General features: G+C 39.5%; 1 protein-coding gene across 1 annotated transcript in view; it reads left to right on the top strand.

The window, feature by feature from the left end:
* Cpd (carboxypeptidase D) overlaps nucleotides 1-26,580 on the top strand; it is a 67,505-nt gene that overhangs the window by 5,480 nt on the left and 35,445 nt on the right. Inside the window, exons 2-5 of the mRNA XM_059271239.1 lie at nucleotides 1,711-1,958; nucleotides 23,776-23,918; nucleotides 25,116-25,285; nucleotides 26,061-26,410. Coding sequence (XP_059127222.1) covers nucleotides 1,711-1,958; nucleotides 23,776-23,918; nucleotides 25,116-25,285; nucleotides 26,061-26,410 — 911 coding nt within the window. The remainder of the gene's footprint in view (nucleotides 1-1,710; nucleotides 1,959-23,775; nucleotides 23,919-25,115; nucleotides 25,286-26,060; nucleotides 26,411-26,580) is intronic.

Raw genomic sequence — 26,580 nt, 5'->3', positions numbered from 1 at the left:
AGTAAGTATACAAATATAATGTTATTAACTTATCTCCTGTATTCAGTGAGAATTTATTATATTAGTCACTTTTCCTACGAAACTGACACATTGTGAAACGTAAGTTCGAGATTACACTATATGAAACTGTCACTTTCGTAGGTAGAAGGAGAAAGGTTGAATTCTGGCAAGTTCCTGAAGGTCAATCTAATTAATGAACTTGAAATTCCTTACGTGAGACACTTCCTAAAACATTAGTTAATGCTGTATTATTCAGGAGCATGTTTAATGATGGAAAACCCTGTAAAGTACTGTGCAAAGTGTGTTGTTGGAGGTTTTTGCTCTTTTGGTCTTTTGGGGGGCCTGCCACCCAGCTCCCAAATAAATTGCACACAAAGGCTTATTCTTACTTATCAATGCCCAGCCTTAGCTTGGCTTAGTTTCTGGCTAGCTTTACTTAACTTATTCTGACTACCTTTTGCCTCTGGGATTTTCCAGTTCTCTAACTTCTGTAAATCTTACTCTTTCTCCGTGGCTTGCTGTGTGTGTAGCTGGGTAGCTGGGCACTGGAGTCCTCCTCCTTCTCGGGCTCCTCCTTGATCTTAGATTCCTCCTCCCGGTTTTCTCCTTCTATATATACTCTCTGCCTGCCAGCCCTGCCCATCCTTTCTCCTGCACTGCTATTGGCCAGTTCTGAGGCCAGTACCTCAGAGATGGTACCGACCAAGCCTAAAGTAGCCTTTCAGATTACAATATGATAATTTTAGTTTTCTTTCATGCATATAGAGAGAAATGTTTAGACCCTCTACAGGTCTGTTTATTTCAACTACAAGTAAGCAGGTGCAGGAAAATTCTAGTTAAAATGCAAAGAGAAAGAATTTAATCTCTATTTGTAGTAATGGTTTAAACTGTTACATAAAGGAAAGATGTACAAATAGAATGTATGCCTTTATTTTTAGTTTTCTATTAATTTTCTTTATAATAGAATGTATGCCTTTATTTTTAGTTTTCTATTAATTTTCTTTATAATAGAATGTATGCCTTTATTTTTAGTTTTCTATTAATTTTAGTTTTCTATTATTTTAGTTCTTTATTAAACTATCAAGTGTTTTACACAGACACAGTAACACAGCCTCACAGTGTTAAATAAATGCAACATAAACAAAAGTAGCACCCCTTAAAATAATATTCTACTACAAAAGTGGAATGTACTTGAAATGTCAAAGCAGCTTTATTTATTTATTGGTTGCTGGAGATCAAACCCAGGGCTTGCTTATGCATGCTAGGCAAGTACTCAGCCACTAAGCTATATCTTTAGTTCTGAAATTTTAAGTAACTTTTTGTATTTATTTATGGGGGGGATGCACATGCCAAATGTGCATGTGGAGGTCAGAAGACAACTTGTGGGACTCAGTTCTCTCCTTCTACTATTGTGGGCCCAGGGGATTAAAAGAAGGGCTCAAGGCTTGGTGGCAGCCACCCACTGAGGTATCTTGCCAGCCCCAAGATAAGTATTCATTTGTGGAGGATGGAGTCCGTGTTAACTACATGCCTAGCATGTGCCAAGGCCCTGGGTTCATCTTCAGGACTGAGTGAATGAATGAATAAATTAAAAGAAGAATGAAGAAAGAAAAAATGAGTTTATTTATGAAAGATCCTGTGAAATTTTTAAATGCTTGTAATTTTCTGTATCGTTTGAAGGTGATATGTAATTTGATTGTGTTTTCAAAGGTTTGTGCTTTCTGGAAATCTGCATGGTGGCTCAGTGGTAGCAAGCTATCCTTTTGATGATTCTCCCAAGCATACGACCACTGGAATCTATAGCAAAACCTCCGATGATGAAGTCTTCAGATACTTGGCAAAAGCTTATGCTTCTAACCACCCTATAATGAAAACTGGTGAACCCCACTGTCCAGGAGAAGAAGACGAGACTTTCAAAGATGGCATCACAAATGGTGCACACTGGTATGATGTGGAAGGTATGCAAAGCACTGAAAGTGCTCTATTTGCCCTCTGTTGACTTAGCTTTCTTTTGTATTATTCTGAATACAAGTCAAAAGTGTGGTATTTCAATTTTAAAAAGGTTATTTCTTTGCATTTTTGAAATTTCCAAAACTACAGTAAAATTAAAAGATGACCACAGAAACATGTGTTCATCCTTCATTTAAATTCATCCATTGTTCTCTTTTGCCATATGCTTTACCTCCCCACCTACATATACCCACATATACAATCTTTTGCCAGACCACCCAAAAATAGGCTGCTGATGAAGTATCTCAGTTCCTCAGCACTGTTTTACCAGCACAGACTTTGTCATGCACCATTACCATGACGGAGAAATCACTAGTAACCCAGGACTATCATCTACAGGCTGCCTGCAGCTCGTTCCCCTTCTTGTCCCCAACCATCCTCTGTAGCTCCTTTTTCTCCAAGATCTGCTTAAGGTTCAGCCATTGCATTTGATCTTGTAAAGAGTCCAGGCTGGGATTAGCAAGATGGCCCAGTGCCCAGTGGATAAAGGCTTCTGCCACCAAGCCTAACACCTTGGGTTAGGTCCTTAGGACCCACATAGTAGAAGGAGAAAACCAACTCCTGAAGGTTGTCCCCTGACCTCCACCAAATGCACTGTTGTGTGCATGTATCTACACACACACACACACACACACACACACACACACACACACACACCCCCCACACACACACAGGAATAAATGTAATTGTAATGAAAAGAAAAAAAAAGTCCCAAGTTGCTGTCCTCTAGAACATTCCAGTTTTTAGGTTTGTCACTTTCCATATTATAATTCAACTCCAGTTTCCCAGTAAAATCATTATATAGACCATATCACATGTCAGGAGACATAGAAAGTCAAGTTATGTGTCTAAATTGTTTACAGTGACCACCAGTCTTATCTTTTACATAAAGGTACATTTGCTGTTGTGGGGTGATCATGGAATTCCAGCTTACTTTTTAATATTTTATATAAATCTCAGAAAATTTGCCATTTTGGGTTGTTTTCCATGCATGTGGGTGTGCTTTTTTGTTATTTTTTGTGGTGCTGGGAATCAAACTCCAGGAGCCCATGCAACCTAGACAAGTACTTCAGCACCGAACTGCTCATCAGCCCAGCCATCCAGCTTCTGTTGTTGTTGGGTTTGAGGCGGTCTCATGTGGCTCAGACTGGCCTGGAACTCTTTATCATCTTGCCTCCCACCTTCTAAGTACTGAGTTACAAGGTTATATACCATGATGTCTGGCCAGTTTTCTAGGTATAAGACTCCAGTGTTAGTAACAATATTCACAGTGTTATATACAACCATTACTGTCTATTTTCAAAATACTCCATCACTTCAGACACTCTGTAATGACTCGGTAATAATTCCCATTATATTCCCCTTTCCTTAGTTGCAGGAAACTGCTAATCTATTTTCTATCTCTGTGAATTTGCCTGTTGTAGATATTTCACATGACTGAAGTCATAAACTATTCGTACTTGGCATCTAGTGTGCTTCACTTAATGTTCTCAGGGTCCATCCATCCTGCAGCATGTACCAGAACATCATTACTTTCTATAGTTAAAGAATATTCTCTCTATAGAATATATGCATGTATGCACAGATATGTAATAGGTTTTGTCTAGTCATTCTCTTAATGGCACTGACTCATTTCTACTTCGCATTGTGAGTAACGCTGTAGTGAACACTATTGTATACATCCTAGTTTTCAATTCTTGGTGTATATGACTAGGAGTAGAATTGCTGGGTCATGTATTAGTTCTTTATTTAGTTTTTAAGGGGACATCAGACTATTTTCCATAGTAGCTATACCATTTATTTTCCTAGCAGAAATATATGAGGGCTCCTATTTTTCATAGAATACTATTTTAAAAGAGTTATAAAGGTCTGGGTAGATGGCTCAGTGGATAAAATGCTTGTGGAACAAATGTGAGGACTGGAGTTCAGACCTCCAGAACCCACAAAAACCGGTAAGGGCACCGTGGCCCATCTGTAATCCCAGAGCTCCAGAGACATAGAAGGGGATCCCTCGGGCTAGCAAGGCTAGTTGAATTGGGTTCAACAAGGGACCCTGCCTCAGTAAATAAACTGGACAGTGATGAAAGAGGACACCCGATGTCAACCTCTGGTCTCCACACACAAGCATGTACACCCACAGTCATGTGTACCAGTATGCATGTCCATCTGCAAATGCATTTACCCACATGGATGTACACCCCCTTCTCTGTCTCTGAAAAAGTTATTAAAGCAAGCTTGAATTGTTTGCCTTTCTTGTAAAAGTCATGAAAGTGGGGCTAGAGAGATGGCTCACCAGGTAAGAGCACTTGCTGCGTGCTCCTCCAGAGGTTCGATTTCTAGTCCCCATGTGGCAGCTCACAACTTTCCACACCTGTCTAACTCCTGTTCTGGGAGATGTATAGTCCTCTTCTGACCTCCATGTGCACCTGATACTCATGGTGTGCAGACATACATGCAGGCAAAATACCTATATTCATGAAAGGTAAATTAAAAAAATTAAAACTCATGAAAGTAGCTATTATCTTAAAATCTTCAGTATACTTTGAATAGTAAAGCATAGATGTAGAATGTTTGATTAAGAATATGCAGAAGTGGGTCTAGGAAGATGGCTCAGCAAGGGGACCCGAGTTCAAATCCTCAGCGCCCACATAAAAGTCCTGCATGGCCATGTGTGCCTGTGACCTAGCCTTGACAGACAGAGGCAGGAAGATCCTGGAAACATAACTGAAAAGGTGATCTTCAGGTTCAGGGAGAGACCCACTGTGGAGAGCTAGAGAGGAAGGTATTTGACATCCTCCTCTGTCATCCTCATTCATGTCCATGGGTGTGTACACCCTCTCTTCATACATACAGGGCCATACATCACACCCGAACATAAGCAATATGCAGAAGAAGCTGGGCATGGTGGCACACATGAATCCCAGCACTCAGAAGCCCAAGGCAGCAGGATTACAAGTCTGAGGCTAGCATGAGCCACACAGTCAGACCGTTTAAAAAATCTTCAAATAGTAAGCAGAAGGGACAGCTGAACCCATAGGGATGTCATTAGAACCCATAGTGAGATGCTTTGGTGTTCTTACCTTCCTACCGACACTCTCATAAAGTGTCCGTGACATGTCTGTTAACACACCTTTATGTAAGCCTGTCCTGGAACTCACCATGTAGACCAGGCTGGCCTCAAACTCTCAGAGATCTACCTGCCTCTGCCTCCCAAGGGCTGGGATCAAAGTTGTGTGCTGCTATCATGCCTGGCTAATTACTTTTTTACTTTGTATATCCATCTGCATATCCTGAAAATGAGTCATAAGTTTGAGGGCTGAATTTCCTGTCCCCCACCATAGTTTCTATCCATATTTTATGTGTCACAAACATCCAGAAAAAGGCTTGAAATATTTAGAAGGTAAACTTTGCTCTCATTAAAGTTAGACGTGATTTGAAAACCACTGAAACTTTTGATATTTTAATGTGCAATTCTTATATTTCAATCTTTAGTAAATATATATATATATATACATATATATATTAAAATCTAACTTTGTGAACTAGTAGTTTTGTGAGTTGGTTAAGTTACTTTATGAATGAGAGATACTATTTAAGACAATGGGATAAAAGATAATTTACCTTATCTTTCTGGGAAAAAATACCCTAAAAGGTTAAAAAATAATTCCTAATTGACCATTGATTGAAAAATATACTAAAACATACTGTTTGATAAATAGCCATCCTGAGTTCAGAGAAAAGAAGTGTACTCTGCTACATAGTCACAGTTTATTTGATTAAACCAGTTATTAATTTTTTCTGTTTCTTCCCACATCTGATGAAGCTGAGCTTTGCTGCTGCCATTGTTCATTGTTTTGGGAGCACTAACTTCACTCTTATTTGAGCTGAACGGTCAGATGTGCTATGTTGTTTCTACAGTAGCTAGCTTCTCTTCCTGCCAGAGCAGCCGCTTCTTAAAGGGAAGGCTGTGCTGGCTCCAGTAGCTTGAACAGGGCAAAATCACCGTGTTTATCTCATGGAAGACTGCAGTGAGATGTTGGAAACCTGCGACTGGGCGCATTTTCAAAGCCGATGACCTGGAATGATTTTGCTAATATTCCATGTGAGATATATATATATATATATGAATTCCTGCTCAAAGAAGTGTAGATGTCTAGAGCTGAAAATGAATATAATGATCTAGTTCAGTTCTTTTTGCTTTATAAAAATTCAGGAAGTAAGAGATGAAATAACTTACAGTCTAACTATTCACTTAGCAAATGGTTCTGACTACCTGCCACGTTTCATGTCCTGCATTATGTGATAGGGATACAGTAAGAACAGGGCAGAAACAGTTGCTACTTGGAAGGCTCAGATAGCAGACAAGTAGTGTGGGAGGGAGTGATTTTTCCACTGCCACCTTTACCTTCCTTGCTAAGGCTGACTCGAATGTCTAGCTGCCCATGTGCAGTCCTTGCTTCTCTCATGTCTTTCAAGCCCACAGGATCCAGTTAGGGAATGGCTGTCCTAATAGCCTGTGAATAGTCACACTCACCTGCCAAAGCCTGGTGATTATGTCTAGCCAGGAAGTCACTGTTAGACAGCATCGTGCTGAGTTCTATGTGCTGGTGGGGCAGCCGTTCTAGCTCAGCTGATGAGCTCTGTGTGTGCATGTGTATGAGAGATTAGTTGAACTCGAACATGTTAAGGGATTCCTTAACCCTCAATTCCTATGTATAAAATAAAGATAAAACTCTAGAATCTACTTCATAGGAATATGAGGTTTGACCGAGAACTATTTTTAAGCACTTAGCTTTGCATCAGTCACTGAAACTACTTATCTCTGCCAGAGTTTCCACTTCACCAAGGCAAGGCTTCTGTTTTATTTGGCTTTCTATTCCCATGACTTAAAATCATGCCTGGTATATAGAAGACAAACAGTACATCTTTTGTGAATTGTTGAATAAACAAATTCTTGTTATCACAAAAAATGGATACATGGTTGTTTAAAATATTAGATACATGAACTTTCTACTCAAAATTCATAAAAATATTATTCCTTTCCTGAGAAAATAGGTTTGCTTTATGGTAGGTCACTGTGGTTTTTAAATTTTCACTAATATCTTGTAGTATGAAATGCCTTTAAGTTTTTAAAAATTATGTGTATGCCTATATGTGTATGTACAAGAGTGCTGTTGCCAATGGAGGCCAGAGAGTGTCTAGTCCCCTGAGCTGGTGTTCCTGGTGGTTGTGAGCTGCCTGGCATGGGTGCTGGGAACCAAACTGGGGTCCTTACAAAGAGCAATCTCCTGTTAGCCACTGAGTATCTTTCCAGTCCCCTTTCTGGTTGCTTATATGCATTTCATCTGTGGGTATACATGTTAAAAACTTTATTTTAACTTAATGAGACAAGTGGTGGTGGTGCACACCTTTAATCCAAGCACTTGGGAGGCAGAGGCAGGTGGATCTCTGTGAGTTCCAGCCTGGACTAGAGAGCGGGTTCCAGGACAGCCAAGGCTATACAAAGAAACCCTGTCTTGAAAAACAACAACAACAAACAAACAAAAACCCTTTATGAAACAATACCTAAATGTGGGGCTAGAGATATAGCTCAATGGTAGAGCATTTATGTAGCACACAGCAGGACCTTGGTTCTGCTGCAAAACGATGTAACTATCACTGCAGAGAACTGATAACTGATCTACCATTGTAATCTATATGGTGTTATTTCCTCTAGCCTGTTCTATTTCATTTTCTTTTAAAAGTGTAGTAACATATCTTACAATCCAGTAATGGGCAATGGCCTGCAGTTTGAAACAGCTCTGCTCTTGATCTCTGCTGCCATAGGACGGAATTACTTTCCATTTTTTCTGACAGGAACAAAACACCTTGTAATTTTTATGTGCTAACTTCTTTTTCCTTTTTGTCCTGGCATGTTTATTTACTTCACTTATAGTCATTTATAGTGAAGACTGAGCTACAACTTACTGTGGGTTGCTTTCCCTATAATTTGAATGAGTATGGAGACAGGAAATTAGTCAGAAATATAGCCACCAGCCTCATGTGTCCACATGTCTATGAGTACTGTTACTAGTTAGGACAGCTGCTGTAATGCTTCATATTTATGGGGTTTTGTTTTGTTTCTTAAGCCGTTGCTAACATGGAGCTGAGCCTTTTCAAACTGGCAATTATGATTTTTTTCTTCCTTTGGAAGAAGGAAACATTCTGTTGATTTATCCAACCCTCTTCCCTCTTTTTATACCTTTGGCAGAGTTATGCAATGTGAGCAGATAGCACATCACATAACCGGAGCAGCCCTGTGTAAGTGTGAGCTCCTTTGATCATGTGGACATCGTTCTTCTAAAATGCCCATTACGTTGAGCAGCACTAATGTGCTCTAAATACTGAAGTGCACGTACTTGAAATAGCTTGCTGCTGTGAAGAGACGAACAGAGTTTTGTATTTCGTTAAATAGGGCATATACCAGAAAACTGGGATCGAAAACAAGGAATTAAATAAGCAATGTATAATTGAAAAAAAAAAACACCACAGTTTTGGTACCAATAAAAGATGAATCCTTAGCACCTGTAATCCCAGTGCTCAGGAGGCAGAGGCAGAGGCAGAGGCAGGCAGATCTCTGTGGGTTTGGGGCCAGCCTAGTCTAGAAAGCCAGTTCCAGAACAGCCAAAGCTGTTACAAAGAGAAACCCTGTCACAAAAAACCATCACCACCACCACCAACAAAAAAAGATGAGTCCTTAAGGATGGTAGGGGTTTAAACTGTGTTCCAGTAACTGTTAGATCATGAAGACTAGTGGATCTAAACAGCATAGACAAACCAGTCCAACCTGAAGAGCAGACGTGTGCAGAGAGCTGCTTCACAGCTTGTTTCCTGACCTCTGTTTACTAATGAGGTACAGTTGTAGGGCTTGGGAAAGCTGTGTCTGGGTCTAGGAAGTGTGACTTTGTTTTCTAAAATTATTTAGTAATCAAACAACACATGAAGGAAATCTTAAAGGGTTCTTCTGGCTCTGCTGGTTTCACATTTCAGTAGATGAGGTCTGAACCTACTTAGTCAGCCTACTTATCTATCTCGTCTCCAGCCTTTCCTGTGCACCAGACTCCTTGTCCTTCCTGGGCATAATAAGGACCTTTCCAGGTCATTGTGCCTCTAGAAAGCCTCCCATACAGTAACTCAACTCTCCTGCCTTCCCAGAGCACCCTCTTCTTTCTAAATCATGAATATAAATCTTGCCCACTCGTGTTGGGCAGGGTGGTACTGCCCATTTCAGAGTTACCTTTGATTAACATGCAGAAAGGGACAGAGTCTAGAGCAAGGGAGCCTAGGGAGAGTTTTTATTCTTATTTGGAATGTGATCTCTTGACAATAAGGGCTTTATCTACAAGAATACAAGGAAAGGTAAAGGGAATGTGAGAGGTATAAGAAATGGTACGAGAATGAGCCGGGTGGCAGTGGCACATGCCTTTAATCCCAGCACTCGGGAGGCAGAGGCAGGTGGATCTCTGTGAGTTTGAGGCCAGCCTGGTCTACAGAGCGAGATCCAAGAAAGGTGCAAAGCTACACAGAGAAACCCTGTCTCGAGAAAAAAAAAGAAAAGAAAAAGAAAGAAAGAAAGAAATTGTACGAGAAGAATCAAAAGACTAGCCACTGGTTAAGTGTCAAGGAGAACCCACAGAAAAGATGCCCCCACCCCAACCTTGCTGTGGGAGAAGAGGGGCAGCAGAGGTAGTACTTAGTGATCCAGTCCCACGTGCCGATGGAACTGTTAAGAAACAGCTTCTAGAGCATGGGTGGGAGCAAAATGAAGAGGCTCAGGCCTGTGAGACATGTGAAAGGCATATGTCAGTCCACGATTTTGAAAATTGAATTGATACTGTTTCCTGGCATAATTTAATTGCTTAGAGTCAAAATCCAACTAGAACATAGTTGAACAGATGGGTGATTTTTCACCTCCCGAGTGAAAATGTTTGTAGCATTTTATACCTGGAAGTTTTCTTGAAGGAATGCTGACAATTCAAACATTAATTCTGAGCCTCTTCATGTTTCACAAGTACGACTGATAGTGAGATGTGTCTTATAAAGTGCTTTTAGTCTTACCTCATCGTGTACCTTAAAGACCTGGTTGAATTTATCTCCTTTTTCTTTCTCCTCTGTAGTCTGAGTGCTACCTAATGTAAAAGGAAAGAAAAAGGTGAAACCACATTCAAACAGAACAATTGCTTCTACTTGAGTCATGAGTTTGCTTTTGTGAGCTGTAGTTCACCCTAGTCTATCTACAGTCTGACCTTTAGGCTCAGCACACTTGTGTACTTTGTAACATGATGATGGGCTCAGGAGAGAGTCAGATATGCTGGTAGGGTTCGTGTCCCAGGTTTTCAGAGCTCATGTTTACGAATTAGATGTTTTCAGTCCATGATCTCTTTTCTGTGTAATTCAGATGATTGGGAATAGTTTTAGAAGGATAAATACAATTCAGGGATGTGAGAGAGTGTTGACCAAATGGGAAGCGAGAACAGGCAGGCAGGACTGTGTAATTAGTTTTGTTCTGTAGAATCAAATCATTAGCAAATATATATCTAGTGGGAGCGGTGAGGAAACGGATGTTCACAGGAAGTTACCAGGGCACAAAGAACAAGTTCAGATAGGAATTTAAAGATTTAAAATTGGGGGGATTTTTTTAAAGGCCAATTTGTACTTTCCACTCTTTTGGTTCCGTGTTTCTCCCTAAACTTTTTAATGAATGTCATGTTTATGAACTTTTTAAAAGTGTCTTGGGGACTGCAGAATTATCATTTATTGTACATAGAGAAATTAACAGAAATCAAAATTGTGGCAATTTCTTACTGCCTTTTGAAATGCTAAGAAGTCTGTCCTTATCTGAAGTTATGCTTTCCCAAGCTTCGGTTCCTGGCTATCAATCATAATCTGAAAGTCTTAAACGGAAAATTTTAGACATAAGCAATTCATAAGCTTTAAATTATGCACTGCTCTGCGTAGCACGATGAATCTTACATCATTCTGCTTGTGTCCTGCCTAGGACATGACTCATCCCTTTGATGAGAATATCCACAGTGTGTATGCTACCTGCCCATTAGTCTCGCTTTTCACATGACTTTCAAATACTGTAGTGCTCCAGTCAAGCAATGCTCACACAGTAGCTCAGCACTGTCTGGCGTCACATCACCTCCTCACAAGAGAAATGAGTGCATTCCAGTAAGACATGAGGAGACAGCACATTCCTATGACTTTCAGTATGGTATATTGTTATACTTGTTTTATCAGTTGTTAATCTCTTATAGTACCTAACTTAAAATTCAACAGGTACTGTAAGGGAGTAACAACAACTGGTACAATAAAACAAGTACACTCCTCTGGGATGTTCCTTAAGCCTTGGAAGAGGGGGAAAGTTGTTTGTTTTTATTGTTGTTGTTGTTTGATTGGTTTTTCTAGGTAGGGTTTCTCTGTGTAGTCTTGGCCGTCCTGGAACTCACTCTGTAGACCAGGTTGAACTCAGCGATCTGCCTGCCTCTCCAAGTGCTGCAATTAAAGGTGGGTGCCACCATGCCCAGTTTGATAGTTGCTGTTTTTAACAGGGACACTTCACTGTATTCTTTCCGTTAGCTTTCTGCTTGAGGTAGAAGAGTAAATAGGTAAGGTCTTATAAAAAGTTGACTGGATTGAAGTCTCTCTCCTCTTTAAAGCCAGAACTCTGTGCTAAAATCAGTAACAGGGACTTGTTCTGTTATAGAGGTGAACTGAGTATCTTAAAGCGTATGAAGGGGAGTTGTGAGACAAAGAGTAATGGCTATGAGTAGATAATTTGATCAGAACTTTTAGCTACTGTAGCAATTAATAACGGTATTGATAACAATTTGTTGTAGCACTGGACAGATTCTAATAGTTACTTTGGAGGCTGGAGAGATGGCTCAGTGGTTAAGAGGACTGGCTGCTCTTCCTGAGGACCTGGGTTTGGTTCCCAACACCCACATAGCAGCTCACAAGTCCCTATGACTTCAGTTCCAGGGCATTGAACACCTTCCTCTGCCCTCTGTGGGCAATTGCATGCATGCAATGCACATACAGATGAACAGATTCTCATATATCACATAATTTTTTAAAAATTTAAGTTTCAAAAATAAATAGTTGAAAATCAATGCAATAAGGGGCTGGGTAGATGGCTCAGAGGTTAAGAGCACTGGCTGCTCTTCCAGAAGATCCGAGTTTCATTCCCAGCAGCCACATGGTGGCTCACACCTGTCTATAACTCCAGTTCCAGGGTATCTGACCCCCTCTTCCCTCTGTGGGTTTGATCATCAGTGCCACAAAAATCCATAAATTGTAAACTGTTGCTTATTTTTTTTCAGTTTAGTGTGAACAAGTTGAAGATCATTGGCTTAGATAGCTCCCCAAGACGTTAATTGATCACAGAAGCTTGCTTATTTACAACTATTAATAAGACAAATAGCAGATTCCTTCTACTATTGTTAAGGTGTTTTATTGCCTTGAGGTATGCTTATAGCTGAATATTACTCCCCAAATTAAATTTTTCTTTGCCTGTGGAAGATGTTATTGTGAAGTCTGACATTTCTCCTTTATGTTGAGCCAAATTACATACTAGCCTAAAAAATAAGTAAATGTCTCAACTGAATTTGGCGGTGGCTGCTGTGGCAATGTCAGATGAGTTTACACATCAGTGCTTGCTTCCCGTTACAGTGAAGGCTAGCTTTGTGTGGATCAGTACTGTGTTGACGAAAGAAATTACGTTTCTCACAATTACTTATGAGATCTTTGACATTTAGTATCAGAAAAACAAATGTTAAATTTAATATAGATGTCAACTGATGCCTACTTGTGGTAACTGACAAAAAATTCTTAAATTATTCATGTCAGACAGTATCTCCATTTGTTTCTAGATAATTTTTAGAAGAAATTTCTAAATTATGAATTGAAGCTGGTGACAAAAGACTTTTTGATTTTCTAAAGGTAGGATAGCTTTTGTGTTGTTTTGCCTTGTGAAATAAGTTTATTTTCGGTTCTTTTAACTGATAAGTCATGAGTTTAAGAAAAATGTAGATTAAAGTACGTAACCCAATCCATGGTAGTTCATTCATTCTTAAAGGAAATGTGCTTTACTTTTATGAGATTTTTATCAAGAAAAAGAACTTTTTTAGACTTCTTACTGGTTTCTACACTTCCATCATGGCCAGAGAACATCCTGGGCAGGATTTCACTTCCTTAATCCTGTGTTTGTTTCATGACCAGGATGTGGTGTATCTGATGACTGCTTATACGTGTTGGAAAAGCATGTGTGCTCTGCTGCTGTTGGGTGGGGACAGTGTAACGAGCCTTTAGAACTGGTGAGTCCCCAGTGCTGTGGATTCTCTGTCCTCTGCTGCCCCTGCCCCTTGCTTGTGCTGATGACTGAGAGAATGCCAGTTTGCAACTGTAACTATATATTTGTGCATTTCTCTTCCTAGGTTTATCAGGTCTTCTTTCCTGTATTTTAAATACTTGTACAGTTAGAGCTATATTGTCTTAGTGAAGTGGCCCCTTTATCATTATATAATCTTATTCCTCACAGTTTTTATTTCTCTGAGTTAATATATCAGGCTTCATTTTTTTGTTCTTATTTCTTTTGTTTTCTTTCTCCCCTGTCTCCCTTCCTTCCTCCCTTTTTCTCTCCCCCTCCCCTTCTTTCTCCTCCTCCTTCTGCTCATCCCTGTGGTGCTAGGAATTTATCCTAAGACCGAGCACATGCTAATCAAGCACTCTACTAGTTACCTAATATTCCAAGCCCTTCATCTCTTTTTAAATGTGTCTACATGATATCTTTTTTTCCAGGTTTTTGTTGTTGTTGTTTTTACTTTGAACTTATCTATACTGTATATATGAAGTAATCTGATCTCCAACACTAAATGTTAATTCATTTTGACAAAGTTATGGGTTATATCAACTAAAAAAAAATTGTCAAAATGAATGAACCTAGGTTATGGGTTGCCAGGTGTTACTGTTGCTTTTATTCTGTTTTGTTTGTAACATTTACATTGAATGTATAATGACTGGTAGGTTTGGATTTAAATTTTAATTAATTTTCCTGTTATGCCTCTGGTTTTGGGAGCTTGGGGTAAAGCTATATTTTGAGATAGAATGTTTTTATGTAGCTCAGGCTGTCTTTAAATTTATGATCCTCCTGCCTCAGCCTCCTGATTGCTGAGAAAGCAAACTAGTTTTTTGTTTGTATGTCTACTGGGAACTGAACCCAGGGCCTTGTGCCTGCTAGGCCTAGCCCTTGGTGTTTAAAGACAGGGTCTCACTAAATGTCCCTGGCCTTCTGAGTGCTGGGATTACAGTGTGTGCCACTCCACCTGGCTAAAAATAGTTTATATAGTCACCCAGATAGTTACAGCCACTGCTTTTCATTTGTTCTCTAAATCCGGGCGTTATTTCTCTTTTATCTGAGGAACTTTCTGGTTAATTTATGTTAAGATCAGTTTGGTTGTAGTAGATTCTCTTCTTCTCTCTTATTGGTTATCGGTTCTATCTTTCTTCCTGGAGGATATTTTTTTATTGGCTATAAAACCCCAGGTTATGGGTTGCCAGGTGTTATTGGTGGTTTTGTTGGTTTTTTTTAGCACTTTAAAATGTTTGCCTCATGCCACCTGGCCTCTGTAGTTTCTTTTGAGAAAGCCACAGTCATTTAAACTGTCTTTCCTGAACATTCCAGAATTCTCCCTGCATTGTTGCTGTCTGTCTGCTTTCAGGGATTATTTTATTTGTGTTTGGTTTTTAGAAGTTTAGGAATAGATTTTTTTTTTTTTCCGAGACAGGGTTTCTCTGTGTAGCTTTGCGCCTCTCCTGGAACTCACTTGGTAGCCCAGGCTGGCCTCGAACTCACAGAGATCCGCCTGGCTCTGCCTCCCGAGTGCTGGGATTAAAGGCATGCGCCACCACCGCCCAGCTAGGAATAGATTTTTATTTTTTGACCTTTGTCAAGTTTGTGAAGTGTTTGGCCATTGTTCCTTCAATTTCCTTTCTCTGCTTTCTCTCAGCTGATCCTCCAGCAGCAACAGTGCTTAAGCCCCTTACCATTGTCCATAAAATGCCTTCCCTCCTTCCTTCCTTCTCTCCCTTCTTTCCTTCTTCCCGTCCTTGTTTATTTTTATGGTAAAATTGTTGTTTGCTTGTTCTAGCAGGAAATGGCCTAATTAGATTCAACTGTAAGTTCTGACCTGCCTTAGGTGGAGTGTGACCCCAGTCTCAGTTCAGTTTTCAAAGGCTGTGTGGTGCTGTCGAGATCTGTCCTCTGTATCGCTCAAGCCAGTCTTGGAAATGTGCTGTTTCAGGTCAGACATGCACTTCCGGAATGTAGTTCAGGAGCCAGGACTTGATAGATAACCTTAGGAGACCCCTTTGTGAACATCCTCATATTTGCAACATTTTAATCCCAATATAGATGATAAAAATGTAAGTGAAAGATGTCCCTTCATGGGAAAAGATATGCAATATTATCAATCATCAGAGAAATATAAATTAAAACCACAGTGAGATACCACTATACATCTACACATTTCCTAGAATGCTATTTACATCTATACATCCACACTATACATATATATACCTAAGCCATTTAAAATTGGCCAGTTGCTTAAGAACTTATCTAGGTAATACATAGCAGCTCACCCATTGCTGGCGAGATTGTGAAAATGGTACAGCCACTTTGGAAAACAGACTTTTTACATCATTAAACATAAAGTTACTTTATGATTTGTTCATGCCATTTGAGGATATTTACTCAGAGGCATGAGAATCCTTCCACTATAAGATCTATTTGTAACTTTTTTATAAAAGATTTATTTATTTATTTATTTATTTATTTATTTATTTATTTTACATATATGAGTGCTCTATCTGCATGTACGCCTACTCACCAGAAGAGGGCATCAGATCCCATTATAGATGGCTGTGAGCCACCATGTGGTTGCTGGGCATTGAACTCAGGACCTCTAGAAGAGTAGCTGGTGCTCTTAACCGCTGAGCTATCTCTCCAGCACCCACTTTTTTTCTTTTCTTTTCTCTTTTTTTCTTTTTAACAATCATATACACCAAAAAAAAAAATCAAAGTTGGAATATTCATTCATCACATGGAGACTGGATAGGCACATTGCACTATATCCACATAATTATAATTTTTATTTTTAGAGATACTTTATAGGTTTTAGGTAACTAAATCTATCGTTCTTTAATGATTTCACATTTTGATATCATAATTAGAAAGGCTTTCTTCTGAGAATATAGAAGTATTCATATTGGCTTCTACTTTTGATTATGACTTAATTTTTACATTAAATGCTATATAGATTAATAAATTTATTTGATAGTAATTTAATATAATATTTAATATTTGCAAATTAAATTGGAAAAATTTTATATCTTTATACAAGTCTCCTAATATTCTTAAGATCTTCTATGTCCCTCAGTAAATTTTATGATACTGATATGTGTCATACATTTTATTATATTTAATCCTACAACTTTTGCTATTATCCTTTTTTCTGACTATGGTAAAGATGCTTTTTGTTTATGTATTTTTGGTGTGATGTTGGTGTTTGAACCCAGTGCCTATGCTTCACGTTCTTCTAACACTAAGTACCTTCACTAACCCCCCAATAGTATGTTGTTGTCTGTTGTGTTTATCAAGATAAGGTCTGACTCCATAGATCTGGAATTCAGAGATCCACCTGCCTCTGCCTCCTAAGTGCTGGGATTAAAGGTGTGTGCCACCACACTCAGCCGGAAAATATTGCTGTCCTTTTTTATTTCCACTATCACTTTACATGGTTTTATGTCTAACTTAAATATAGTTTGGCAAAGGAAAATTTGGGGCATGCATGTCAAGATTTTGATTGTCTCTATTTCACTAGGTTCTGCACTGTGAAGCTAATATTAAGGTTATGCTTAGGTATACTGTTTACTGAAGTCTCTTCTTGGGTCTAAAGGACCTACAGAGAGAAGCTTATCTCCAAGAATCTGACCTTTAGTTTTGTGTCGTTCATAGAACTATTTGTTAAATAATCAATATTAAAAATGTGTGATCTTTAGGACTAGAGACTACTAAGATGTACTTTTAAAGCTTTTATTTATTTACTTATTTATTTTTAATCTTTTATTTATTTTTGGTATTTTGAGACAGGATTTCTCTGTGTAGCCTTGGCTGTCCTGGAACTTGCTCTGTAGACCAGGCTGGCCTGGAACTCGCTCTGTAGACAAGGCTGTCTTTGAACTCACAGAAATCTGCCTGCCTCTGCTTCCCAAGTGCTGGAATTAAAGGTGTGCGCCACCCCCGCCCGGCTGTTACTTTTAATTTTATTTATTTATTTTATTTATTTTTTTTTTTTTTATTTTTCGAGACAGGGTTTCTCTGTGTAGCTTTGCGCCTTTCCTGGAATTCACTTGGTAGCCCAGGCTGGCCTCGAATTCACAGAGATCCGCCTGGCTCTGCCTCCCGAGTCCTGGGATTAAAGGCGTGCGCCACCACCGCCCGGCTTACTTTTATTTTTTTAAGGATTTCATTTAACTTTTTTTTTTTTTTTTTTTTTTTTTTTTTTGGTTTTTCGAGACAGGGTTTCTCTGTGTAGCTTTGCGCCTCTCCTGGAACTCACTCGGTAGCCCAGGCTGGCCTCGAACTCACAGAGATCCACCTGGCTCTGCCTCCCGAGTGCTGGGATTAAAGGTGTGCGCCACCACCGCCCAGCTAACTTCATTTTATGTATGTGAATGTTTTACCTACCTGGATGTAGGTGCACCCCTGTGTGTGCAGTGCCTATGGAAGGCAGAAGGGGTTGTCAGACCTTTGGAACTGGAGTTACGGCCCAGTGAGCTGGGAACTGAACCTAGGTCCACTGAAAGAGCAATGAGTGCTCCTCTTAACCAAAAGTCATCTCTCTAGCTCCCAGATCTCATTGTTGAAAGACTTCTGCCCTCTCCTGCTCACTACCCTGAGGATGTATTTGGATGTGCCAGTGCTTAGAACTGGCTGCTTACAGTCCTATAAAAGTTAATATGAAAACTAGATTACATAACACTCTGTAATATATAAACTTGATCCTCCTTTCTTTAGTTAGTATCTCAAAAACTGCTACTGAACTAAAAATAAACACCAGATAAAAGGATGCTAGGACTCAAGCTTGATCGCGTTCAGTGCTGTTACAGTCTGTTTCACTGCCCTCTGGCGTAATTAAAGTGTGGGTTGGGGCTGGGGAGATGGCTCAGCGGTTGAGAGCAGTAGCTGCTCTTCCAGAGGACCAAGATTCAGTTCCCAGCACCCACATGGTGGCTCACAACCATCTCAGAGGGATCTGATGCCCTCTGCTGGCCTAAAGGGATCTATGCAGATAGAGCACTCATACATAAATATTTTTTTAAAAGTGTGGTTTGGCCATATTTATAATAGTTACTAAATTTCACCTATGCAAAAGACAAATTCATATTAATATTGTCCTCACATTGTTATTTTTGTATTCTCTGTTTTACTTCTTCAACAAGGCCAGCATTTGGCTAGTAGTATTTTTTAAATTTATTTTTATAACAATCTAGTTTAATCTCTTATACACAGTTGCCATTGTATTGTCATCAGTAATGCTAAATGAAATAAGCCAGTCATAAGGATGTAGCTGAAATCAAAAATCTTAGAAAATAGAATGGTAGCTGCCAAGAGCCTAGGAGAGAAGAAAAAGGAGAGTTGTTCACTGGGCTCAAGGTTTCAGTTTTGTAAGATGAAGTTCTAGAGATCTGTCACACAGCGACACAGATATTGTTATTCTCTGATTGATTGCTATTACAAGATATTCAAGGCTTAACTAGGAAAAGTGGCTTATTTAGCTTATGTTTTGGGAGACTCTGATGGATAATCTTAATTATAATCTTCTTGGATTGAGAAACATCTAGTTATTATGAATAAGACCAAGATGATAACTTTTCAGTAGTTTCTGTTGTACTTGAGATACAATTCTAAACTCATTATCCTCAGTATCAAAGCCCTGTGTGATCCGATATTGCTAACATTGCTCAGCCTCATTTTGAACCATTTCTCTTTTGTCAGTATAGAACCACGGCAGCCATTTTTCCCTTTCCCTAAAGTGACAAGTCTCTTCTCTGTGGCTTTTACCCAGCTGGTTCTATCTTGTTTTCCTGTTTTGGCTCAGTAGTGTGTGTTAGTTTTCTTGTTGATGTGATGAAGTACTAGACAGATGCAACTTAAAGGAAGGATTTCTTTGGACTCTGTCATGCACTCCATGATGGCAGAGAAGGCATGGGCTAGTCACACTGTCTGCAGTCAGGAAACAGTGAGAGGTGAATGCTGCTGCTCGTATTCAGGGTGGGTCTTACCCACCTCAGTTAATCAATCCTCCCTGGAAAGCCCTTCACAGACATGCCCAAAGGGTGTCTACCACGTGATTCCAAACGAAGATCCTCTTCACAACAGTGTTTTCCTGATAACCCAGCATCCACTGCCACCAGCCTCTGGCTGTCACATATAGTGAGAAATCCACTGAGTCTGCTTAAAGGGCAAAGGAATTTATTAAGGGAAAAAAACTCACTATACAAAACAAAATTGTCGCAGGTTCTATAACGCTGTTCCAGCCGCCTATCTCAGTCCCACATCCAAACCATGAGGGAGCAAAAAGAGGATGCCCATGTGCATCTCAGGTCTTAAGGGTTGCCATGAGGCCACACCTCAGAGGCTGTACTTCAAGGTCATAGGCAGGTAAAGCAGTTACCTGCTGCATCTCTAGGGGTGGTACTTCAAGGTCATAGACAGAACAGCTACCCACTATAGTCACATCATACTTGAACTCTGTACACCACTCCTCACCATTTGATACTTTTCATATTTGCACCATTTGATACTTTTCATATTTGTCTAAGAATGTAAGTTATCTTGGTGTAGACCTTGTCTTTTCATAACTGTATTACCCTGTACTTAGAACAAGGCCTGCCATGAATGAGTTAACTTCCTAGTCTTCAATGACTATGTCTTTTTTTTTTTTTTTTTTTTGGTTTTTCAAGAGAGGGTTTCTCCATGTAGTTTTGATGCCTGGCCTGGAACTCACTCTGTAGACCAGGCCTTGAACTCACAGAGATCCGCCTGGCTCTGCCTCCCAAGGGCTGGGATCAAAGGCGTGTGCCACCACCGCCTGGCCTCAATGACTATGTCTTACTTAGGGTTTCTGTTGCTGTGAAGAGATACCATAACCACAGCAACTCTTATAAACGAAGACATTTAATTGAGAGGGCTCACAGTTCAGAGCTCAGTCTATTATCATCATGGCATGTAGGCAGACATGGTGCTGGAGAAGTAGCTGAGAGTCCTAATCTTGCAGGCAACAGGAAGTGGTCTAAGAAACTGGGCAGTATCTTTAGCATATAGGAGACCACAAAGCCTGCCTCCCCAGTGACACACTTCCTCCAACAAGACCACGCCCACTCCAACAAGGCCACACCTCGTAATAGTGCCACTCCCCTCCGGGGGCCATTTTCTTTCAGACCACCACAAACCATTTCTTGAGAAAGTTGTACTCCATTACTAAAGCCTGAAATTTGAATTTTAAAATGCTTTCCTGGATGTTTCTATCTAAGCGCTCTGCTGATACTTCAAACTCAGGTTTAGCCTGCTCTAAACCTGTTGTCACACCCCTCCAACCACTCTGCCAAGCTCTGTCTGTAGTTCAGCTGTCAGGCCTGAGGTCCTTTCTGACTCTCTTCTCTCCATCACCTCCCACTATTCAGCAGACCCTGTCAGTATTTCATCTTACAGCCTTCCCATCCAGTTGCCACCACCTTTAGGTCAAATCACGTTTGACTTGAACCATTGTTAAAGGTGCCAAAATAGGCTGTTCCTCTTCCCCATCCTCTTCTCTAGTGTTTCTTCTCCTCTTTTTCTCTCCCTATTCCTCTTTTCTGGACCATCGGACCTTCCATTTCTGATGCCACTTTTCTGTTCAAAACAAGCAAAACAGTCTTGTAGTGCAGCCTCTATTCCCCAGGCCCTTTAGACCTGCTCTCTCTCCAGCCCGATCTCTCACAGGATTCCCATGTTCCTGTTCATCTTGTAGCTTACAGTCACCAGTTACTGCTTAACCAACATACACCAGACCCTACCCCGAAGTTTATAATTCCACTTTCACTGATTCCTCTGATTCCGCAAGATTCCTTTTCTGACTCAGTTACCCATCTTTCTCTGAGACCTAACTAGAAAAACTGCAGCAACAAAACACCTCCCAAGAAGCTTTTTAGGTCTCTCCTCAATCCTAAAATTGAAACTACCAGCATAGGTCCATAATCTCTCCATTGCTGTTTTTTTAATTATGGCAAAATATATATAATATAAAAATAACCACTTTTGTAGGCAGATGTTTCCCTGTCCCGACTGCCTGCTCCCAAATAATCAACATGGAGATTTAAGATTATTTATAAATGCTCAATGGATAGCTCAGGCTTGTTACTACCTAACTCTTACACTTAAATTAACCCATATTTCTTATTTATGCTGTCATGTGGCTTGGTACTTTTCTCAGTATAGCATGCCCATCTTGCTTCTCTGCATCTGCTGGCAACTCCTCTGACTCCGCCCTTCTTTTTCCCAGCATTCTCAGTTTGGCTGTCCCATCTATACTTTTTGCCTGGCTACTCTCCAATCAGCATTTTATTAAGCCAATTCGAGTGACAAATCTTTACAATGTACTAAGGGAGTATTCCACAGCACATTTTAATAATTTTAGGTGTGCAGCTTATTGGCATTAGGTATATTCACATTGTTTTGTAGCCATCATGTGACCTGTATAATCATGCTTACATTTCTTTTTTATGGCTGTAGTTGTCACCTCTAGATGATAAACAAAGACTTGGCCTCTGCTGGGGATCTAATTGATCAGTGGTGTACTTGTCTATTCATGTAGGTCCCAGGTTCATCTCCCAGTACCTCAAAATAATTTAAAAATAAAATAAATGTGAAACTCTATGCTTTGTATGCTAGCCTTAAAATTAGTTTTTTTTTTAATTCTTTTCAAGATTTATTTATTTATTATGTATACAGTGTTCTGCCTGCATGTATGTCTGCAGGCCAGAAGAGGGCACCAGATCTCATTACAGATGGTTGTGAGCCACCATGTGGTTGCTGGGAATTGAACTCAGGACCTCTGAAGGAGCAATCAGTGCTCTTAACCTCTGAGCCATCTCTCTCTAGCCCCCTTAAAATTAGTTTTAAAAACTCATCCTTGTTTACAAGCATTTGATTAACATGGATGGGCATGAGTTTATTGATAGCTTCCTTTATGTGTCCTGAGAGCAGATTGCATATGTCCAGTTTCCTTCTTTGTATTTCTTCTTCTAAATTGCTTTTGTTGGAGTTACAAAACTCTGATTTTGTTTAAAGTTCTTTGCTCAGTTTCTTTTATTATGAGTTTTATAATCTAAGACAGTATTTCTCAACCATCCTAATGCCATGACCCTTTAATGCAGTTCCTCATGTTGTGGTGACCCCAACCATAAAATTATTTCTTTGCTACTTCATGACTGTAATTTTGTTATGGTTATGAGTCATAATGTAAATAAATATCTGATACGCAGGGTATCTGGTATCCAACCCAGGTCTAAAATGTACCAAGAGTTAGAGAAAGATAACTCTCAAAATGCACATTTGTATTTTGTGTTGTCAGGGGGTGGAGCCAAGATCTCTAGGGACAGTTGAGAGGGGATGCCTTCTTTGCCTGGGACAGGTACCTAGGACGATTTTGATGAGTTCTAGGTATTGACTCAGCAAATTTGAGCTTTGGGGTATCTTTCTCAGGGATAATGGAAATGACTAAAGTCAGGGCCTGTTTCACATGCAAAAAAGGGTGGGAGGCTTCTGGTTCTGTGTGTATTTGCCTACCCACATTTTAGAGCAAGGTGAGCTTATAAAGAAGTCATGCCACCCTCCTTCGCCACTCTTTAATCATCCTCCTAAAACAAGATGTGAGAAAACCAAGTGGCAGGCATGATAAGGTGAATCGCTTGTGCAGAAGGAGTGTATGGGCTTGTGTAGGTTGTGAAGTGGGGAAGGCGGTTGACTGTGGGTGCTTATTCTCCTTCCAGTTCTACTTCCCATTAAACACTTTTTAAAGAGTTCATTTTTTCCCCCTGATTTATGGAGCTGTACCACCCTAAATGGAGCCTTTTTCTCTTGCCACCTTCTTGATAAAGGGAATACAGCTAGAATAGTAGATGCTTAATGACATGTTAGCAAGGAATGTCCTTCATAGCTTTAGGGTAATGTGACCTCTTTCTTCACTGTGTCATTCTATTTTAAATATTAACATCTTTGTGTCTGATCTCTCACATATGTAAAATGGGAAAAATAGTAATACCTACCTGCTAGAAATACTGTGAATACAAAACAGAACTGGTCTGACATTGTAAGCAACTGAAACAGTTGTTGTTACTAACTGATTTAATCATACTTTTCATAGCTACTCATCATATCAGTTAAATGTATTTCTCATATGTGTGTGTGTGTGTGTGTATGTATATATGGAAGGAATTCCTTCCCAGTGTATATAAACCTTCCTTCTTAGTTTATGTAATTGAAGAGCCTTCTTTCAATTTCAAAGAATTTAATGTAAACAAAAATGTTTACAAAGGAAAAAAACTAGATTTAATTTCTTCAGTCTTTGGAGGGTGGAATTCCTTTCCTTTTGCAAATAAACTTGTTTTCCCTTCACATTGCAGGTGGTATGCAAGATTACAATTATGTGTGGGCCAACTGTTTTGAGATCACATTAGAATTGTCTTGTTGCAAGTATCCACCTGCTTCTCAGCTTCGACAAGAATGGGAGAATAATCGTGAGTCTTTGATCACATTGATTGAGAAGGTAAAAATTGCTGCCTGGAAGGTTGGGATTTAGAAGTAATGGGTTAAATAAGAGAGAAATTTGAATGCATATGAATAACAATCCAAATAGGGTGTTCTTTATCTTATGTGTTTTAAGATTATAGATTATCCCTAGAAATTATTAGTTTATAATCTATTACAGTACATCAAGATCTACCTTTTCTATTCCCATGTCCAACCCTGGCTCTGTGCTACATGGAAGCTTCCTTTGGCAGTCTTAGAACACTTTTACAAATGGAAATAATTGGCCAAATTTGTACTGGGGGTTTGTGGTATAGCTCAGTAGTAGAAGGAGTGTTTGGCATGAATGAAGCCCTACGTTCAATTCCTGGCACCAAGAAAACCCTACAAATTCGTACTATCACCTTGACAATGCCATTTGTTCATATTTGCTAGAGATCGTTTACTACTATATGAACTGTGGACATCAGTTTAATGTAATTATCAGAAAAGCTCATGTAACTATTGACTATGCCAGATTTCTCTCCAAATTATAGTTTGGAGAGAAAATTAGAAGCTTGGCGTCAAAGAGAGGGAATTTCAAAAGCACTTCAGGACTATGGAGATTTTTATAATTTAAATTTAAGAATTTAGTGATGGGGCTGGAGAGATGGCTTAGTGGTTAAGAGCAATGGCTGTTCTTGCAGAAGATCTAGGTTTAGTTCCCAGCACTCACATGGTAGCTCACAACCAACTGTAATTCCAGTTAATTCAAGTTCCAGAGGATCCAACATGCTTTTCTGGCCTCTGTGGGGGCACCAGGCACACACATGGTGCACATACATACATGCAGGTCTCACACACACACACACACACACACACACACACACATACACACACACACACACAAAATACAACAAATTCTTTAAAATAAAAAGAATTTTTACTTGAGTACTTAGTCTATATTTCATTTCAACCTCAAGGGTTTAAAAAATACTTTGGCTTCTGGACATGGTAGTACACACCTTTAATCCCAGCACTCCAGAGGCAGATGAAGGTGGATCTCTGTGAGTTTGAGGCCAGCCTGTCTCTATAAAGAGTTCCAGGCAAGCCAGAGCTACATAATAAGACTGTCCCAAAAAGAAAAATAAAAATTAGAAACTAGTATAATAGTCTTACTGTTTAGAAACTCTAGCACCAAACTGATTGCCTCTGAATTTTGATTTTTGTCTTTTAGGTCCACATTGGAATTAAAGGATTTGTTAAAGATTCAGTAACAGGAGCTGGGTTAGAGAATGCAACCATCTCAGTGGCTGGTATTAATCATAATATCACAACTGGAAGATTTGGTGATTTCCATAGATTACTCATTCCTGGAATTTACAATCTTACAGCAGTTTCAACTGGGTAAAAGTTTTAAACTAGACTCTTAATTACAATGCCAAGCCTCTCTTTAGATGTAAGAAGAGGGATTATCTAAATGCTACTCATCAAATGTGGCTTCTGTTTTTCCTTGTTCTCTGACTTTTTAGTCCTTTAATAATGAGAAAGTACTATCACAGAGTGTTTTTCACATAGTCCAACAGTGTGGAGCATAATTGTAACAGTGGGCGCCAGAACGACTGTAAAAGCTTTCCGAGAGATTCGCTAATTGAATCCGAGAGAAGCAGCTCAGGGCTCTGTAGCTGGAATTTGAAGGGCTGTCCTCACAGCTTTCTGATACATTAAAGCAGTGGTTTTTCACCTGTGCAAACCTTACTGCACGCTCACTTCATGGGGATTTTTATTACTAATCTTTAATGCTGAGCTTTTGTAATGGAAGGACAATGGGAATGCTAGTCTGGCAAGGTAGTGCAGAGATGGATAGCACCTGACTTTGAACATCATGGCAGTAGTTACATGGGGGAATTAGCTTGTCTGTCCTTGAATATCACAGCAGCTTTTTTTGACAAACATTCTAGTGTTTGATACCCGGGAAGCTTTGTGAGAGAAATAACTCTTAAAGACTTAGTCCAGTATTTTCTGTGAAATAACATTCTAAGATGGCTAAATTATACAGTTGTCTTAGAGTTTTGATAGATCATTAAGTGCAGGAGTATGAAAAAAGGTCACTGTGTTTTTATAATGCTAAAGCATTGTGTGTCTTAACTCCATGCCACCTCCATTTCTAATTTTTTTAAAGGTATATGCCATTGACTATTAATAATATAATGGTGAAAGAAGGACCAGCCACAGAGATGGATTTTTCCCTTCGACCAACTGTGACTTCAGTAATTCCTGACTCAACTGAGGCTGTAGCAACTCCTGGCACAGTGGCTGTCCCTAATATTCCTTCTGGAACATCATCCTCTCATCAGCCAATTCAGCCTAAAGACTTTCACCACCACCATTTCCCTGATATGGAAATCTTCTTAAGAAGATTTGCTAACGAATATCCTAATATCACTCGTCTTTACTCATTGGGAAAATCAGTGGAGTCAAGAGAACTGTATGTGATGGAAATATCTGATAACCCAGGTGTCCATGAACCAGGTAATTGGCTGGCCTTACACGTAATTTCAGTAGTTCCTCTCAAAGCTAGTTCCTCTGTGCTTTGTCCAGAAATGTCATCTGTATAGTGTGTAACTTCAGTTAAGAACACATGGTTAAAAATAGCATAGAGCCATTCTATTCCCAGAAGAGAAAATCCATTGGGTAATCTA

Source organism: Peromyscus eremicus, chromosome 8a (genome assembly GCF_949786415.1).
Source record: "Peromyscus eremicus chromosome 8a, PerEre_H2_v1, whole genome shotgun sequence".
Taxonomy (NCBI): Eukaryota; Metazoa; Chordata; class Mammalia; order Rodentia; family Cricetidae; genus Peromyscus; species Peromyscus eremicus.
This window is presented reverse-complemented; position numbering and strand designations above follow the sequence as displayed.